Source organism: Phyllostomus discolor, chromosome 6, assembly GCF_004126475.2.
Source record: "Phyllostomus discolor isolate MPI-MPIP mPhyDis1 chromosome 6, mPhyDis1.pri.v3, whole genome shotgun sequence".
NCBI classification, from domain to species: Eukaryota; Metazoa; Chordata; class Mammalia; order Chiroptera; family Phyllostomidae; genus Phyllostomus; species Phyllostomus discolor.
In genome coordinates, this window is record NC_040908.2 from 68,914,256 (window position 1) to 68,932,582 (window position 18,327).

Below are 18,327 nucleotides of genomic sequence, written 5' to 3' on the forward strand. Positions count from 1 at the left end.
ACCCAGTATGTATCACCCTAGCAGAGAGGGAGGTTTATGTTTTCCTTTCCCATTATCATAGCCTTCTGTAAGAAAGGTTGTGATCAGATAATTAGATGCAAAAGAACAAAAAAAATGGATTTGAGAGGAAACAAATTGGAACAAATACTAGATAATTCATAGTAAATTATCGGACATGCCACTTCCTTGACCCAGAGCACTGCATGGGCCTGGTGGCATGCCGTGAGTGCCTTGGTTTATCCTCCCAGATTAATAAAGTAACAATAAAGACTGTCAATAAGCAGAACCCCAATTTTACCTGCTTGGCACTAAAAGGAAATGAATCTGTGTTTAAATGTTTTTAAATAAATCTTTTATTACCAAAAAGTAAACATAAGGAAGCAATATCTCCAGGCTCTCAGCTTGTGATAAGGAGCAAGAGCTCTGGAATTCTCTGTTCTTCCAACCCTCAGGGGTGTAGACAATGTTTTCAGCTCTCCCGTCTGTGTTTGTGTTTAATACTTGAGTGCCTCCAGTTGAGGCAGCACCTCCCCTTCGTGAAGCCATGGTTAAGAGATCCATTTACACTAACTGTCATCCATTTTGTGTTGCATTTTCCTCTTGTAACATTCAGCTCGGGTTTGTGGAGTCCCGTCAGCAACCCCAGCAGCCCTGACTTCACACCCCTCAATTCGTTCTCCGCCTTTGGGAATTCTTTTAACCTAACTGGTGGTGAGTGTTTCACACTAGACCTGTACCTGATAAGCCTGTGGACAAAGGAGGAAGGAGGATGAAGTCTAGTTTTACGTGTGGGAAAACACAGAGATAGAGAAGAAAGCATGATTTGTCATGTATTGGACATTTTTAAAAGATGCATTTCTTTGTACTTGCAGTCAGTCGCCAACAGACATAAAGTATGTGGGTTTACCTTAGGGAAGTGGGTCTGGTCTTGCTGCTTGGACAGATGCTTATGGGCCCCAGAAAGAGCCTCTAGGAAGCGTCCCCTCCCACTCTGCTCTCAGCCCAGAGGTACAGTGGAACAGGCTTGATGTTGCATGAGTCTCTATTGGTTTGTGCTCCACAACACTTACTTAAGAACTTCAGGAAAGGATTCTGTGTCTGAACTGTGATTCCTGGCCATGCCAGGGCTCCTTACATTTTCTTGCTGTACAGAATTAGAGACCACCATGGGAATTTTACATTAGCTGTGATTATGATGTTAGAGTGGGGAAATGCTTTCATTCTATGTTATCTAGGTTTGGGCAAAAGTATTCAAATCATGCACTGTGTGCCTGAGTTCTGGGGACCATCCCCCGTTCCCTCCTGGAGTGTGGTGGGAGCTGATGAGGTAGGTGGAATGACTCCCAGCGAGCAGCAGTGGTATATGTGCCATTAGGTGAATGCCCAGTCCTATCCTTGGTGAGAAAGGATGTGATTGTGATCCGATAATTAGACATAGAAGAAGAGAAATGTATTTGAGAAGAAAGAAATTGAAACAGATACTAGATAATATATAGTAAATTGTTGGATGTGCCACTTTCTTGACCAAGGCAAAATAAAATAGGGATTCAAACTTGTGTTCTTATTTTCAGAAGTTTTTAGCAAACTTGGGTTATCTCGACCGTGCAATCAGGCCTCCCAGAGGAGCTGGAATGAGTTCAGTAGTGGCCCTGCCTACCTTTGGGACTCTCCAGCAACAGATCCCAGCCCTTCCTGGCCAGCCAGTTCCAGTCCCCCGACCCACACAGCCACAGTGAGTACTCAGGGCTCACTCATCATTACTGCCACGGTTATAAACAACTGATAATAGTGTGGAAAGGTTGGGTTAGAACTGTTATTGTCTTTCTGACTGTGCCTTCACATCTGCCAAAGTGACCCATCAATGCTTGTCAGAGCCATTAAAGTCAAGAAGAAATTATGGAAAGAGGGGGCTTCTAGTCAAGATGGTGGAGTAGATAAACACTGTTCTTGCCTTGTTCCATGACCACATCAAAATTAGCTAAATTATAGAACAGCCATCATTGAGAACCACCTGAAGACTAGCTGAACAGAAGTCCTGTAATTAAGGATATAAAAAAGAAGCCACATCCAGAATGGTAGGAGGAAATGGAGACACAGACTGGTGAGGGCTTTCCTGAGGAGTGAGTGAGAGGTCCCAACCCCACATGGGCTCCCCAGCCTGGAGTGCCAGTGCCAGGAAGAAGAGTCTCATGTCTGTGAAAATCAGCAGGGATTGCATCCAAGAGAGACAAAGGACGGCTAGAGACCAAGGTGTTGCTCTTAAAGGACTTGCACAGAGACTCACTCCACTCTCCAGCACAGGGCCAACAGCTCAAAAAAGCACCAGGGACATAGGGAGAGGAACTAAATTGACTAGCTTTAGGACAAGGGATAGAGGGGAAGCTCTCTTCAGGAACAGAAGTGCTAGGAGGTGACATAGTTCCTTTGTTGAGCTCTCCACACACCCAGCCACCTGGCTCCAAATGTGAGCTCTCTATTAGCCTAATATGGTTCACCCCATTCTGATGATTCCCTGAGACCCTGCCTCACCCAGCTCTCCTGCCTGGTCAAACCTCTTTCAGGGGCTTCTTCACACAAGCATTCTGTGTTGGCTTGTGCTACAGACTTTCCTAAAACCTCTCAAAGGTCCACAAACCTCAAATGATCATCAGCAGACCTCAGTGTAACCAGTACCCCTTGCTAAGCTACCCCAAACTCAGCACAAGCAGCAACAGGTCTCAACTTGCATTTAACTCCCATCTGTTAGCCCCCAAGGCTGGCATAAACAGAAGCCAGTCTTGGCTTGGAATATAGCCTCAATTCAGTGGCCACACACTCAGCCAAGTGGCAGATGGCCTCAGCTCATATTGTGATGCCCACCAATGGGTCCCAAGCTTGACACTAGTCACAGTCAACCTTGTTTTCCAGAAGGGCCTCTCCCAAATGCCTGCAAGCTCAGTGCAAGCAACACCCAACCATAGATCACTTTGTACCTCTTACCAGATGGTGCCTAGACAGGTTCAAATGATAGTTGACTTTGACCTATGCCAGAGCTCCTCCCTAGAGGCTCTAGAACAAGCATACCTGGTAGCCAGCTTTGGACCACACAAGGGCACCACCCAACCAGCTCCACAAATAACACATCTCAACAGTGGACTCAGCTAGTACCAGAGCCCCACTAAGGCAATTTTGAATCTGTGAAGGTCACACACAACAGCTTGTACACTGTAGTCACCACTAGCCCTCATAGCCAGTCAGCCTGAGGGTCAGTCCCAGCAGCAATCAAGTCACACAACCCACACAATAGACTCCCAAGGAGACTACACCACTGGGCCCTATAGGATGCCTCTTAAATAAGAACATTCTGTCAAGACCTGGATACAGCAGATCTACCTAATACCCAGAAACACAGGATCAAACTCCAAAAGAAGAATGAAATGGAGATAAGCAGTGTACCAGATGCAGAATTCAAAACACTTGGTTGTAAGAATGCTTAATAAATTTAGGGGGAGAATAGATGAACTCAGAACATCAACAAAAAGGAAACATAAAAAAGAAGATAGAAATATAAAAAGATCATAAATGAGAAGTATAAGTGAAATGAAAAATACGTTAGAGGAAATCAAAAGCAGAGGATCAAATTAATGATGTAGAAGACAAGATAGAGGCCAACACCCAATCAGAACAGTAAAAATAAAAAAAAATTTTAATGAGAATAATTTAAGATACCCCTGGGACAACATCAACCATACCAACATTGTATCATAGTGGTACCAGAATAAGAAAGAGCAAGGAACTGAAAACATATTGAAGAAATAATGATGGAAAACTTCCCTAACCTGACAGTGGGAAGTAGGCACATAATCCAGGAAGCACAGAGTGCTGAACAAGATGAACCCAAAGAGTCCCACACTAAGACACATGATAATTAAAATGCCAAAGGTTACCCTAGTTGGTGTGGCTCAGAGGATTAAGTGCTGGCCTGCAAACTGAAAGGCTGCTGGTTTGATTCTCAGTCAGGGCACATGCCTGGGTTGTCGGCCAGGTGTCGGCATATGAGAGGCAGGCAATTGATGTCTCTCTCACACGCTGATGTTTCTCTCCCGCTCTTTCCCTCTCCCTAAAAATAAATAAATAGAAGCTTTAAAAAATAAAAAAATGAAATGCCAAAGATTAAAGACAGAGGATCTTAAAAGCAGCAAGAGAAAAGCAGTTACTTACAAGGGAGCTCCCAGAAGACTGTCAGCTGATTTCTCAGCAGAAGAGATTGGCACAAAATATTCAAAGTGAGGAAAGACAAACACCTACAACTAATACTGCTCTACCCAGCAAGGCTGTCATTTAGAATTGAAGGAGAGCTTTTTTCCCAGTCAAGAAAAAGCTCTAAAGGAGTTGATCATCACTAAACCAGTATTAGAATAAATGTTAAAGGAACTTCTTAAAAGAGAAAAGAACCCAAAATATGAATAAGAAAATATATGAAAGGGAAAAAAAGGCTCACTGGTGAAGGTAAACACTTAATTGAAGCAGTGGATCAACCAACTATAAAGCTAATACAAAGGTTAAAAGGCAAACATAGGAAGGTAATGTGTAATTACAATAATAAATTAAGGGATACACATAAACAAAAGAAGGAAAAATAATGACACAGACATAAATGTGGAGGGGGTGAGTAAAAATTTTAGGGATTTTAGAATGTGTCCAAACTTAAGCAACAATCAACTGAAAATAGACTGCTATAAACATAGATTGGTATGTATGCAGCACATGGTAACCACAAACCAAAAACCTACAGGAGATATACAAGAAACAAAGGACTTCAAAAACACTGTAAACAGTCATCAACATAGAAGAGATCAAGCAAATAATAAAAGAACAGAGAAGAACTGCAAAATCAATTAAAACAATAAAAATGACAGTAGCTACATAAATAATAATTAAATGTAAATGGACTAAAGTCAGTAGAAGGAAGGAAATAATAAAGGTCAGAGTAGAGGTAAATTAGAGTCTAAAAGCACAATAGAAAAGACCAGTGAAACCAGGAGGTGGATCTATGAAAAGATAAGTAAAACTGATAAACCTGTAGTCATACCCATTAAGGAAAAAATGAGAGGACAACCCAAAAATAAAATTAGAAATGAAAGAGAAGTGATGACCGACAGTACAGAAACAGAAAGGATAAGAAAATAGTAGAGCAATTATATGCCAACAAATTGGACAACTTGGAAGAAATTGATAAATTCCTACAAACGTGCAGTCTTTCAAATCTGAATTAGGAAAAAACGAAATCTAAACAGACTCATTACTAGTGAAATGGAATCAGTAATGAGAATACTCCCAACAAACAAAAATCCTGGACCAAATGTCTTCAGAGTTTCACCAACCATCAAAAAAAGAATTGATTCCTATATTTTTCAAACTGTCACAATAAATTTTGAAGGAGGGAAAGCTCCCAAGCTCATTTTAAAAGGCCATCATTACCCTGATAACCAAAACCAAAGGCAGTACAAAAAAATGACAGGTCAGTATTCCCTGATGAACACAGATGCAAAAATGCTTACCAAAATATTACCATATGATTCAATAATACATTAAAAAGATCACACACCATTATCAAGTGGGATTTATTCACAGGATGCAAGGTTGGTTCAATATCCCCAAACTAATTAACATAATACACCACATAACAAAATGAAGGATGAAAATCATATCATTATATCCATAGATACAGGCAAAGCATTTGACAAAATCCAACATTCATTTATGATAAACTCTAAAGTGGGTATCAAGGGAACATACCTCAACATAATAAAGGCAAGATATGACAAGCATCATACTCAACAGTGAAAAGCCAAAAGTGTTGTCTTTAAGATCTGGAACAAGACTAGAATGTCCACTTTCACCACGTTGATTCAACATAGTATTGGAAAACTCAAATAAGTGGAAAGATTAACTGTGCTCGTGGATAGGAAGAATTAATGTCATCAAACTGTCCATACTACCCAAAACAATCTACACATTCAGTACAATCCCTATCAAAACACCAGGGGCATTTTTTACGTAATGAACAAATAGTCTAAAAATTTATATGGAGGCATAAAGACCACAAATTAGCCAAAATGATCTTGAGGAAGAACAAGAAAGCTAGAGATATCATACTACCTGATTTCAAGCTGTACTACAAGTCTGTCATAATCAAAACACTATGGTACTGGCATAAAAATGGACAAATCAGTGAAACAGAATAGAGAGCCCAGAAATAAAACCATGCTTATATGTTCAATTCATGACAGAGGAGGCAAGAATATACAATGGGGTAAAGACATTCTCTTCAATAAGCAGTGTTGGGAAAACTACAGATACATGCATAAAAAAAATGAAACAACTACTTTCTTACACCATATACAGGAGTGAACTCAAAATGGATTAAAGCCTTAAATGTAAGACCTGAAACAATAAAACTCCAAGAAGAAAATGAAGGCAGTAAACTCTTTGACATTACTCTTAGTGATTTTTTTTTTTTTGGTTATGTCTTCTCGAGTAAGGGAAACAAAAGAAAAATAAATAAAAGGGGCTATGTCATACTGAAGAGTTTCTGCATGGCAAAGGAAACCAACAAAATGAAAAGAACCTACTGAGTGGGAGGAGATATGTGCTAATGATGCATCCGAGAGGGGTTATCATCCAAACTATATAAAGAACTCATACAGGGTGGGGCAAAAGTAGGTTCACAGTTGTGAGTACACAAAACACAGAGTTGTTTATTGTATTATTTTCTATACAAGCAGCTGTAAACCTACATTTGCTCCTCCCTGTATAACTTAACACCAAGAAATACCTAACGATCTGATGAAAAATTGGGCAGAGGATGTGAAGAGGCATGTCTCCAAAGAAGACACACACAAATGGTCAACATTACTAATCATCAGGGAAATGCAAATCAAAAGCACAAAATACTACCTCACACCTGTTAGAATGGTGATCATTAATTAAAAAAAAAATGTTAGTGAAGTTATGGGAAAAAGGAAACCTTCATGCATTGTTGGTGGGGTTATAAATTGGTGCAGCCTCTGTGGAAAACAATATGGAGCTTCCTCAAAAATTAAAAAGAGAACTACCATACAGTCCAGCAGTACAATATTTGGGTATTTATCTGAAGAAATGCAAAACACAAATTCAAAAAGATAAAGGCCTTTCTTGCTATGTTTATTGCAGCATTATTTACAACAGCCAAGATATAGAAGCAGCCTAAGTGCCCATCAACAGAGAAAAATGTATAAAGATACGGTATGCATATACAATGTGTACCATAAGAAAGAAATCTTGCCATTTACAACAATATGGATAGACCTAGAGGGTATTGTGCCAAGTTAAATAAGTTAGAGAAAGACAAATGCCAGATAATATTACCTACATGTGGAATCTAAAATACAAAATAAATGAAGAAAGAAAACAAACTCATACAGAGAAGAAACAGGTGGTTGCCAGGTAGTAGGATTTGTTGGGCAGTACCTTTGAGTTTGTTTCTGAGAAGCAACTGTCTTGTCTTGAGCTTTCTATGTGTATTTGTTTGCTTTGAAGCTATATTTTTCTGCACAAATCATGCTCTAGGAAAGTATTCTTACCAAAGAAAATAATTACTGGTTTCAGCTATTACAAAATTTTGACAGAAAAAAAGTACAATAAAAAAATGAGAAAAAGTATTTTTGACAGAAAAATGTAATTTCCCTGTGATTTCTTCTTCATTTAAATAAATTTCAGAGTTTGTGTCTACTGTGATCATCTGGCTTCAGTTTTAAAAGCATCTCAACCATTCTTTAAAACAGGGGTTAGTTCATACTTTAGGCTTTTTAGGTTGTGCTGTTTGCATCACACCTGTTCACCTCTGCCATAACGGGGCCAGGCAACCATGACAGCACACGAAGAGATGGCGTGGCTGGGCTCCCAGGACACTATTCACAGAAATAGGCAGGGTTGGATGTGGCCACTGGCTATAGTTGGCCGGTCCTTCTGTAAAAGCTTACAACCATTTGCTCAGACCCCGGAATGGCTGTACGTAAGACAAATAATATTTAATTTGTTTTAAAATAAATAAAGTGAAGGATGTCTGTGACCCAGCCCCTATTTTCAGCGTAATCTTCACTGCTTTACCATCTGCCTACCAGTCTCAGCCTGACCCCGTGTTGTATGTTTTCTGTTTTGCAGTCAATCCTTGGCAACACCAGCGGCTTGTGGTCCACCACTCCTTTCAGCAGCTCAATCTGGTCCAGCAACCTTAGCAGCGCCCTTCCTTTCACCACTCCATCCAACACACTGACCAGCATTGGCCTCATGGGCACAGAGAACTCCTCTGCTCCTCATGCCTCTTCTGCCTCCAGTCCAGCTGATGATTTGGGGCAGACCTACAACCCATGGCGAATATGGAGCCCCACAATTGGAAGAAGAAGCTCTGACCCGTGGTCTAATTCGCACTTCCCTCATGAAAATTGAAATTAAGCAAAAAAAAAAAAAATACTAATAAGTGGGGCCCTCTTCAAGTATCTAGATCATGATATGCCAGTTTCTGAGACATCTTTCTAAGGCTCTTCCTGTTGTAGCTTCCCTACCCTCCACTTCTTTGCAAAACAGACTCAAGCAGGGCAGGCTTGTACCACTCGCTGCTTTCAGATATTTCTTGCAATTATGATAATGAGATTTGCTCTTTGCTTTTAGAAAAGTCTGGACTCGGCCACAAACACAATAAGACCTGTACATCTGAAAACCTTAACTGTTATCAAGTTTCCACCACCTGTCTCCTTCCATTCTTTATCTTTATGGACGCAAATTTGACATCACAGCTAAGGAAATAATTTTTGAGTTGATTCAGAATTTCTGGCATGTGACAATTTTATTAAATTACCAGGATTGGTTTTTTATAATTTTGCAATATTATGCGCCAAGATCTAATTTTAAAAATGTATGAGGACTTTGTGCTGAAAAATACAGAGTATTTTTTTAAAATAAGGCTGTCCTGGTTTAAAAGCAGATTACTGAAATGTAAGTCAATTTAAGAACAGTGAATGTAAAAACATTCAGTTGAGACCATATGCATTTTCTGTGCTGTTTGTACTTGAGGAATGTAACATTTGTACACCCGAATTTATTCTAAAGATAAACTGAAATACACATAGCCAAGTCTTGAGATAACAAGATTGAATGTGTATTTCTTAAAAATACAACTTTGTGTTGTACTTTGAAATAAATGATGCTTTTTTCAAAAGCCTGGAATGGTTGTGTGCCTTTTTTTACATGCAAGTTACATTTATTTGGATTCTCTCACATGAAAGTGAACCATGCTATGATTTACTCTGGAATTTGAATTATCATGGCTGGAACCCCAGTGCTCTAATTAAATTCTGAGTATTCATTCTTTTTTTAAGTATATTTTATTGACTATGCTATTACAGTTGTCCCATTCCCCCCCCCTTAATTCCCCTCCGCTCAGCACCCCCTCTCCCACCCACATTCCCTTAGTTCATGTCCATGAGTTGTACATGGGTTGTTATAAGTGGGTTCTCCATTTCCTAGACTATTCTTCACCTCCCCCTGTCAATTTTGTACCTACCAATTATGCTTCTTATTCCCGGTACCTTTTCCTCCATTCTCCACCCTCCACCTCCCCGCTGATAACCCTCCATATGATCTCCATTTCTGTGATCCTGTTTTGTTCCAGTTGTTTACTTAGTTGATTTTTCTCTTTGTTTTTCTTTTTTCTAGGATCGGTTGTTGATAGTTGTGAGTTTGTTATCATTTTACTGTTCATAGATTTTTATCTTCTTTTCCTTAGATAAGTCCCTTTAATATTTCATATAATAAAGGCTTGGTAATGGCAAACTCCTTGAACTTGACCTTATCTGGAAAGCACTTCATCTGCCCTTCCATGCTAAATGATGGCTTTACTGTAGAGAATAATCTTGGATGTAGGTTCTTCCCTTTCATGACTTCTAATACTTCTTTTCAGCCCTTTCTTGCCTGTCAGGTCTCTTCTGAGAAATCAGCTGATAGTCTTATGAGCAATCCTTTGTAGGTAACTGTCTCCTTTTGTCTTGCTGCTTTTAAGATTCTCTGCTTCTCTTTAATCTTGGGTAATGTCATTATGATGTGCCTTGGTGTATTCCTCCTTGGGTCCAACTTCCTTTTTCTAAATATATTTTATTGATTATACTATTACAGTTGTCCCACTTTCCCCTCTTCCCTCCCCTCTGCCCTGCACACCCCTCCCACCCATATTTCTCCCTTTTAGTTCATGTTCATGGGTCATACATATAAGTTCTTTGGCTTCTACATTTCCTATACTATTCTTACTTCCCCCTTTCTATTTTCTACCTACCATCTATGCTACTTATTCTGTGTACCTTCTCCCCCTCCCACTCCCCTGTTGATAACCTTCCATGTGATCTCCATTTCTGTGTTTCTGTTCCTGTTCCAGTTCTTTGCTTAGTTTGCTTTTGTTTTTGTTTTAGATGTGGTTGTTAATGATTGTGAGTTAGCTGTCATTTTACTGTTCATATTTTTTATCTTCTTTTTATTAGATAAGTCCCTTTAACATTTCATATAACAAAAGGGCTTGGTAATGATGAACTCTAACTTGACCTTATCTGAGAAGCACTTTATCTGCCCTTCCATTCTAAATGAGCTTTGCTGGATAGAGCAATCTTGGATGTAGGTCCTTGCCTTTCATGACTTGGAATATTTCTTTCTAGCCCTTTCTTGCCTGTGAGGTCTCTTTTGAGAAATCAGCTGACAGTCTGATGGGAACTCCTTTGTAGGTAACTGTCTCCTTATCTCATGCTGCTTCTAGAATTCTGTCTTTAATTTTAATCTTGGGTAATGTAATTATGATGTGCTTGGTGTGTTCCTTCTTGGGTCCAACTTCTTTGGGACTCTGAGCTTCCTGGATTTCCTGGAAGTCTATTTCCATTGCCAAATTGGGGAAGTTCTCCTTTGTTATTTGTTCAAATAAGTTTTCCACATGCTGTTCTTCCTCTTCTCCTTCTGGTACCCCTATAATTCATATATTGGAATGTTTAAAGATGTCCTGGAGGTTCCTAAGCCTCTCCTCATTTGTTTGAATTCTTGTTTCTTCATTCTTTTCTGGTTGGATGCTTCTTTCTTCTGGTCCACTCCATTGATTTGAGTCCCAGTTTCCTTCCCATCACTACTGGTTCCCTGTACATTTTTTTTATTTCATTTAGTGTAGCCTTCATTTTTTCATCTAATTTGCAGCCTAATTCAACCAATTCTGTGAGCATCCTGATTACCAGTTTTTTGAACTGCATCTGATAGGTTGGCTATCTCTTCACCACTTAGTTGTATTTTTCCTGGAGTTTGGATCTGTTCTTTCATTTGGGCCTTTTTTTATTTTTTATTTTTTGGTCTCAGCATGCCTGTTACATAGTGAGGGCCGGGGCCTTAGGTATTCACCAGGGCAGGGCAACCCCATTGCTGGGTTGTGACACTGTATGTGAAGGAGGGGTCCGAGAGGGAACAATGGCATTTGCTCCACTCTCAGCTAGATTTCAGTCACTTTCCCCACTTCCCCCAAGCAAATTGGGCCCTTCTGGTGCTGATTCCCGTGTGGGTCGGGCTTCTGTATGTTGTGGGTCTCTAGGAACTATCTTGTGAGGCTGGGAGTTTCTCCCAGTACCTCAACTCCCACAGGTGTTTTCAATCAGTGGTTTGAGGCTTTATTTCTCAGTGCTGGGACCCTGGGTTGAGCAGTTGGTCCCATTCCCCAGTTGTCCCTCCCAGTTTATCTGCAAATAATGTGAGACTGCCCAGTCCACAATCCGCTGCCTCACTTGCCCCAATCCTCCAGCCACCACCTTGCCGTGAATCCTTTCCACCCAGCTGCCTGTCCCCACCCCTCCTACTGGTCTGGATGAATGTGTTTAACTCCTTGGTTGTCAGACTTCATACAGTTAGATTTTCTGTCAGTTCTGGTTGTTTGTTTTTAAATTCTCTTTCTTGGTTGTGTGAGGAGGCACAGTGTGTCTACCTACGCCTCCATCTTAACCACAAGTTGGGTCCAACTTCTTTGGGCCTCTCTGAGCTTCCTGGACTTTCTGAAAGTCTATTTCCTTTGCCAGATTAGGGGAGTTCTCCATTATTTTTTCAATAAGTTTTTTAGTTCTTGCTCTTCCTCTTCTCCTTTTGGCATCCCTATGATTTGTATATTGGAACATTTAAAGTTGTCCCAGAGTTTCCTAAGCCACCTCATTTTTTTGAATTCTTGTTCATTCTGTTCTGGTTGCATGTTAATTTCTTCCTCCTGGTCCAAACCATTGATTTGAGCCCCGGTTTCTTTCCCTTCATTGTTGGTTCCCTGTGCATTTTCCTTATTTCACTTTTCATAGCCTTCACTTTTTCCTCTATTTTGCGACCATACTCAACCATTTCTATGAGCATCCTGATTACCAGTGTTTTCAACTCTGCATCTGATAAGCTGGCCATCTCTTCATTACCAGCTGTATTTTTATGAAGCTTTGATCTGTTCTTTCATTTAGGCCATATTTCTTAGTGTCAGTGTGCCTGTTACATAGTAGGGGGCAGAGCCTTAGGTATTTGCCAGGGTGGGGCAACCCAGGCCGCTGCGTTGTGGTGCAGTATGTGGGACAGGGGTCTAAGAGGGAACAATGCCACTTGCTCAGCTCTCTGCCAACTTTCAGTCACTTCCTCCACTACCCACAGCAAACTGGGCCCTTCTGGTGCTGATTCCCATGCAGGTGGGTTTGTGTACATTGTAGGACCCTGTGGATCTCTCCAACAAACTCTTCCTGTGAGGCTGAGAGTTTCTCCTGCTGCCTTAACCCTTACAGGTTTTTTCCATCATAGTTTTTGAGGCTTTATTTCCCCACGCTGGAACCCTGGTTTACATGATCTGCCTCACCCCCCAGTTCTTGCCAGTTTATCCGCACACAAATGTGGGACCGCCAGCCACCGCCTCACCCACCCACCCCAACCCTCCAGCCACCACTTGCTTGGGAGTCCTCTCCACACTGGCTGCCCGTCTCTGCCCCTCCTACTGGTCTGGATGAATGTTTCTTCTTTAATTCTTTGTTGTCGGACTTCCATACAGTTCAGCTTTTCTGGCATTTCTGGTTATTTTTTGTTATTTGTTGTTTTCCTTCTTGTATGAGAAGGCAAAGTGTATCTACCTACTCCATCTTGGCTGGAAGTTAAATTCAGAGTATTTCCATGGTAATCACTGGAGGTCCTGATTTTTAAAAAGTTTACACATTTAAAACTTGTTTTTCCTTTTAAGTAGGAGAGTATTGACCCTTTTCCGATTTTAAAACTCCCATAACTCCTCCAAATGGTACCTGTACGGAATACACAGATACCAGTGTGCCATGATGCATTGGTGTGCTTTAATCTTTCAGAAAGTCTTACCTGCTCCAACTTGCTTTTCTCATCTATTATTTCCAGTCTATTTTAAACCCAACCTTTGGACACACAGCCTTGCCTTAGTAACTGGGAGACACAGAACATACAGAGGTCTGTCTAGAAAAAGTCCAGCCATTGTTACTGTAACAAGAATGGTTTGCATGACATTGCTGTAACCTGGCAGTCAAGGACAGTGAACTGGAATGTGCATGTGTAAACAATGACAACTTCACTGTACTAGTCAGTGGGGGCAGGAGACACTGTTGAGTCAGCACATGTACTCTGTGGCCATCTCACTCAAAATGAGTGAGTAGAGCAACAAATCTGCATCGTATTTTACATTAAGCTTGAACATTCCCCCACAGAAACTATTCAGATGATTCAGAAGGTCACAGTTACGGGTAACTGGTGATGGGCATCTTCATCACAACAACATGCCCCACTCATGCATCACATCTTGTGCAGAGTTTTTTGGTGAAACATAAAATCACCCAGGTGACTCAGCCCCACTATAGCTTGGATATGGTGCCCTGCAACCTCTGGCTTTTCCCAAAACTAAAATCACCTTTGAAAGGAAAGAGATGTCAGACCATTGATGAGATTTAGGAAAATACAACAGGACAACTGATGGTGATTAGGAGAACTGTGTGAAGTCCCCAGGTACCTACTTTGAAGAGAACCAAGGCATCATTGTCCTATGTACAATGTTTCTTCTATCTTCAATAAAAGTCTCTTTGATACTACATAGCTAGGCTTTCTGGGGAGACCTTTGTATGTGTATTTTATTTATACACATGTATGATAGGGGACCCCAAAAAGTGGAATTTTTATTAAAAATTGCATATTCTTACATGGTTAAACTTCAGTCACCTTCCAAGTACTCTTCATTTGATGCAATACACCCATTGAGATGTTTTTTTTCCACTGCCCAAAACAGTTTTTGAACTCGTTGATTTTTGTGTCTTTTAGTGCTTCTGCCACTTTTTGTTTCACTTTTTCCACATGAGCAAAGTTTTCCCTTTGAGGGAATTTTCCATCTAGAGAAACAAAAAAAAAAAATTGCTCAGAGTAAGATTAGGTGAATAGAGAGGGTGGGGCATAGGGATCATGCCATTTTGGGTGAAAAACTTGTGAATACTTAGCATGGTATACACAGGTTCACTTGTACATCTCCCATCACGAAATGGGCAAACACATTGGTCTTCAAAAGAATTCACTGAAGCCAAACACAGCCTCTCACAACAACACCGATTGGTACACTGATACAAATAGGTTTTTAGAACACTCACCTGGAAGAGGAACACTGTATTACAAAGGGCCCAGCCTACAGAAGATAATTTGTGGGGTTGTTTGGTTCCCCCTGCACATCTTTATATATAATTGCATTTCAATGAAATAATAGTGGATGTCTTTTTAAATGGTTTGATTTTATTAATTTTTTATAATACAAAAAATTCATGAAAATGTAAGATGTTAACAAATTTTAAGGTTCAGATTGGTACCTTTAAAAACTTAGACCTAAATTAATTTATGAATAGTCTTTAAATAGTTGTACAGTTTCTTAAAAGAAAAAAATTATTTTTTAAAATGTCAGCAGATTAACAATATGCAAATACTTTTAGATGTGTGTTGCTATTTCAAAATTTTAAATGAGTGTAATCCACACAAAATATTAAGTTTGTATTTTTATCTGGAAATCACATGTCTGAAGAAAAAAGTTTAAGTATGATTTTTAAAGTACTATTACAGGTCATAATTAATGTAGATAGTTATACAAGGTACACTAATTACAGAGACATACAGGTATATACATGGGATAATAGATTATGTGATTTTCAATTAATTTGTAAAAATTGTTACCATTCATCCTTATAAATATGATGCTATATACAATATTTAATATACTGAAAAGTTTATAATGGTCCAGCACAAATAATGCCCCTTTCTTATTACAAAATCATAAGCATGTAATTCTGTAACATAACAATATCAGTCTCAAGCACACCACAGGACACTTTAAGTGAGATGAGATGGATTTCATTAGGAGACGGATTGCTGTCCATCCTCCCGTGAGACAGTCACGTACACTGCCTACCACACTCCAATAGACGTTACCTCTGCCAGACCCTGTATTTTAAAACTATAGTTTAAAAACCCTAAATCATCACCTATTTTGTGTTTTTATTATTATCTTTATATGCCTATATGCATACAAATAATGGTATTTTCATAGATCCTTCAAACTTTTTTCTTACACTAATAATGGACCAGAGGAGTAAAATTATAACCTGGGTTTTTCATGTAAAATGATTTACTTAAAATATTTCAAAGGAAAAGAGGTTTTTTTTGTCACCAAATTATTGTCAACTCTTAATCTTTTTTTACATGTTTTGTAATTTTGCTAGAGATTCCCTTGATTAGCCCTGACTTAATTTCTTTGTTCCTAATTAAAATGCTATTGCAGATTTAAATTCACCCTTAAACTATAATCCAATCCCAGAATTAAATCATTTAAGGTATCACCTGGGCAAGTAGGCAAAGTAATAATAATTATTAATAATAATAATAGCAGCAGCAGAGAATGTTGGAGACATTTTCAAGGATGCAGCTTTGAGAGAGCAATGTGTTGAGACTGTCAGGAGAGAATTTGAAACCGAACCCAGGGGCCAAAGCACAGGTTTTAGGTTCATAGGCACTGACCTCGGAGAGAGGTGGGGAGCCACTGTGGGAATTTCTGTGCCAGGATATACTTGCACAGCCATCTTTCCTGAGAAGAGCAAGCCCCTCCCAGGAGAAAAGCAATTACCCGGCCAACCTGGTGGGATAATGCTAGCCCCACCCTGGAATCTCACTAGCCCCACCCTGCATCCCTTTTTATGTTTTTGTTTTGTTTTATCTTGTTTCTCCCCCCCTTTTCTTCTTTCATTTCACCCATCCTGCATCTTAACCCCTTCTGTGGAGGCAGCAGCATACAAAGACTCAGACTGGCTTCAGGGCACAGCCACTCCATATACTTTCATGGGAACTAGGCTGGTACTTCCCCCTCATAGGAGAGCCACAGAAAGACACTCCTGGTTTCTGGCCAACCCAAAATTTTGGCTATGGAGGCCCCACCCAGTACATACTAAGAGCTCCACCCACCCGAGTTGAGGGAAATAATCCCAGATAGACTCAGACAAGTGGCTTGGTGGCAGGGAAGCATACCCACCACCACCTGCCCTGAAGTCTGAAAGTGCCCATGGGAGATCCAGCAGTCCCATCCTCCTGATTCTGCCAGAAGCTCTCTCAGAATGGGTCAGTGACTAGTCTAAGACTGACAGCAGGCCAGCAGGCAGAGGCAGGCAGAGGTGGATCTTGTGGCGCCTTGGGTCATTTGCTGACCCACCCCTGGAGCTAGTTCTGATAAAAGCCAGCTTTGCAGCACAACTTGTCCCATATTGTGCACAGCCAAACCCAAAGGAAACAACCACAAATTGTGGATCGCTTGCTTGTAGGTGCAAAGAGACTGCCGAGGGCTAGATGTGGACAGCACCTGACACTGGCTTACACCAGCCTCAGACAACATGAGAGCCATAGCCCAAGGGAGAACCCAGCAGGCAAGCACTAAACTCTGCTGCAATGAAGTCCATTTTATTCTTTTTCATTATTTTTGTTATTTTTATAGCCTTTTTATTTTTTATTTTTTATTTTTCTTCTATTTTTGATGCTGTGTTTTTTCTTTCATGTGTCTTATTTTACTCCTATCCCTGCTTATTCCATTTTTCCCTTCTTTCCTTTTCTTATTTTTGTTATTCTTTCTCTCTTTGTTCCTTTTCCCCATTTTCCTCTTTCTAATCATTACTTATATTAGTCATCTTCCTTTTCTTCTGTCATAATCACTTTTCTTTGGGCTTCTCTTATCCTTTTTTCTTTTTCTTCTTTTCATTTTAACTTTTATTTCTCTTTCCACTTTTATTATTCTTTGCTCTTCTGTTATTGATTTTGCTATTGTTGATGGGGGGATTGCTTGTTTTAGGGTGTGTGTGTGTTGTTTTACTTTGTTCTGTCAGTACCTGTACAACAATGCACAAGATGTAGTGGGGGTTGAGCCTCACAGTCAGCCAGCCAGAGGGGAGATCCCATCAACAAACAGGACAACAACCAGGACCCAAACACAACAGAGGCCCATATAACCCACACAAAGGGCATTCCTAGAGCATCCTGCTCAGGAAATCAGGGAGACTGCACCACTAGGTCCCACAGCACTCCTACCACATAAGAACACCCCATAAAGACAAGCATCAAAGAAGATCTATCTAATACACAGTAACAAACAAAAAGAGACAGCTGAAATGGGGAAACAAAGAAACAACCTCCAAAGGAAGAAAAGGAAGAATCCCAAAAAATGAACTAAATGAAATTGAGGCAAGCAAATTATCAGACATAGAGTTCAAAGTAATGATTATAAGAATGATCAAGGGACTTAGTAAGAACTAGATCAGCATAGGACAGAGAAACTATGACTACAAACCAATTGGAAATGGAGAATGCAATATCTGATATGAAGAATACACTAGAAGCAATTAAAAGCAGGCTAGACAAAGCAGAAGATCAAATCAGCAATTTGGAATACAAAGTAGGAAAAAACACCCAGTTAAAGCAACAAAAAGAAAAAAGACTTAAAAAGAGAAAGGATGGCTTCTTAAGGGAGCTTTGGGACAACAAGAAATGTAAGAGTGGCTGCATCATGGGGATACCAGAAGAAGAAGAAAGAGAGCAAGGGATAGAAAACCTGTTTGAAAAAAATAATGACAGGAAACTTCCCTAACCTTGTATGAAGGAAAAAGTCATGCAAGTTCAGGAAACACAGAGAGTCCCAGTCAAGATGAACCCAAAGAGACATACACTAACACACATCATAATTAAAATTGACAAGTTTAAAGA

At 39.9% G+C, this 18,327-nt stretch overlaps 1 protein-coding gene across 2 annotated transcripts in view; it reads left to right on the plus strand.

Moving 5' to 3' along the window:
* The window catches only part of TMEM131 (transmembrane protein 131), a 220,997-nt gene extending 211,757 nt beyond the window's left edge, over window positions 1-9,240 (plus strand). For both annotated transcript variants that reach the window (XM_036030067.1, XM_028517772.2), the window contains exons 39-41: window positions 614-711; window positions 1,572-1,732; window positions 8,185-9,240. In XM_036030067.1, coding sequence (XP_035885960.1) covers window positions 614-711; window positions 1,572-1,732; window positions 8,185-8,469 — 544 coding nt within the window. In that variant the 3' untranslated portion in view covers window positions 8,470-9,240. The remainder of the gene's footprint in view (window positions 1-613; window positions 712-1,571; window positions 1,733-8,184) is intronic.
* Window positions 9,241-18,327: the final 9,087 nt, after the last annotated feature.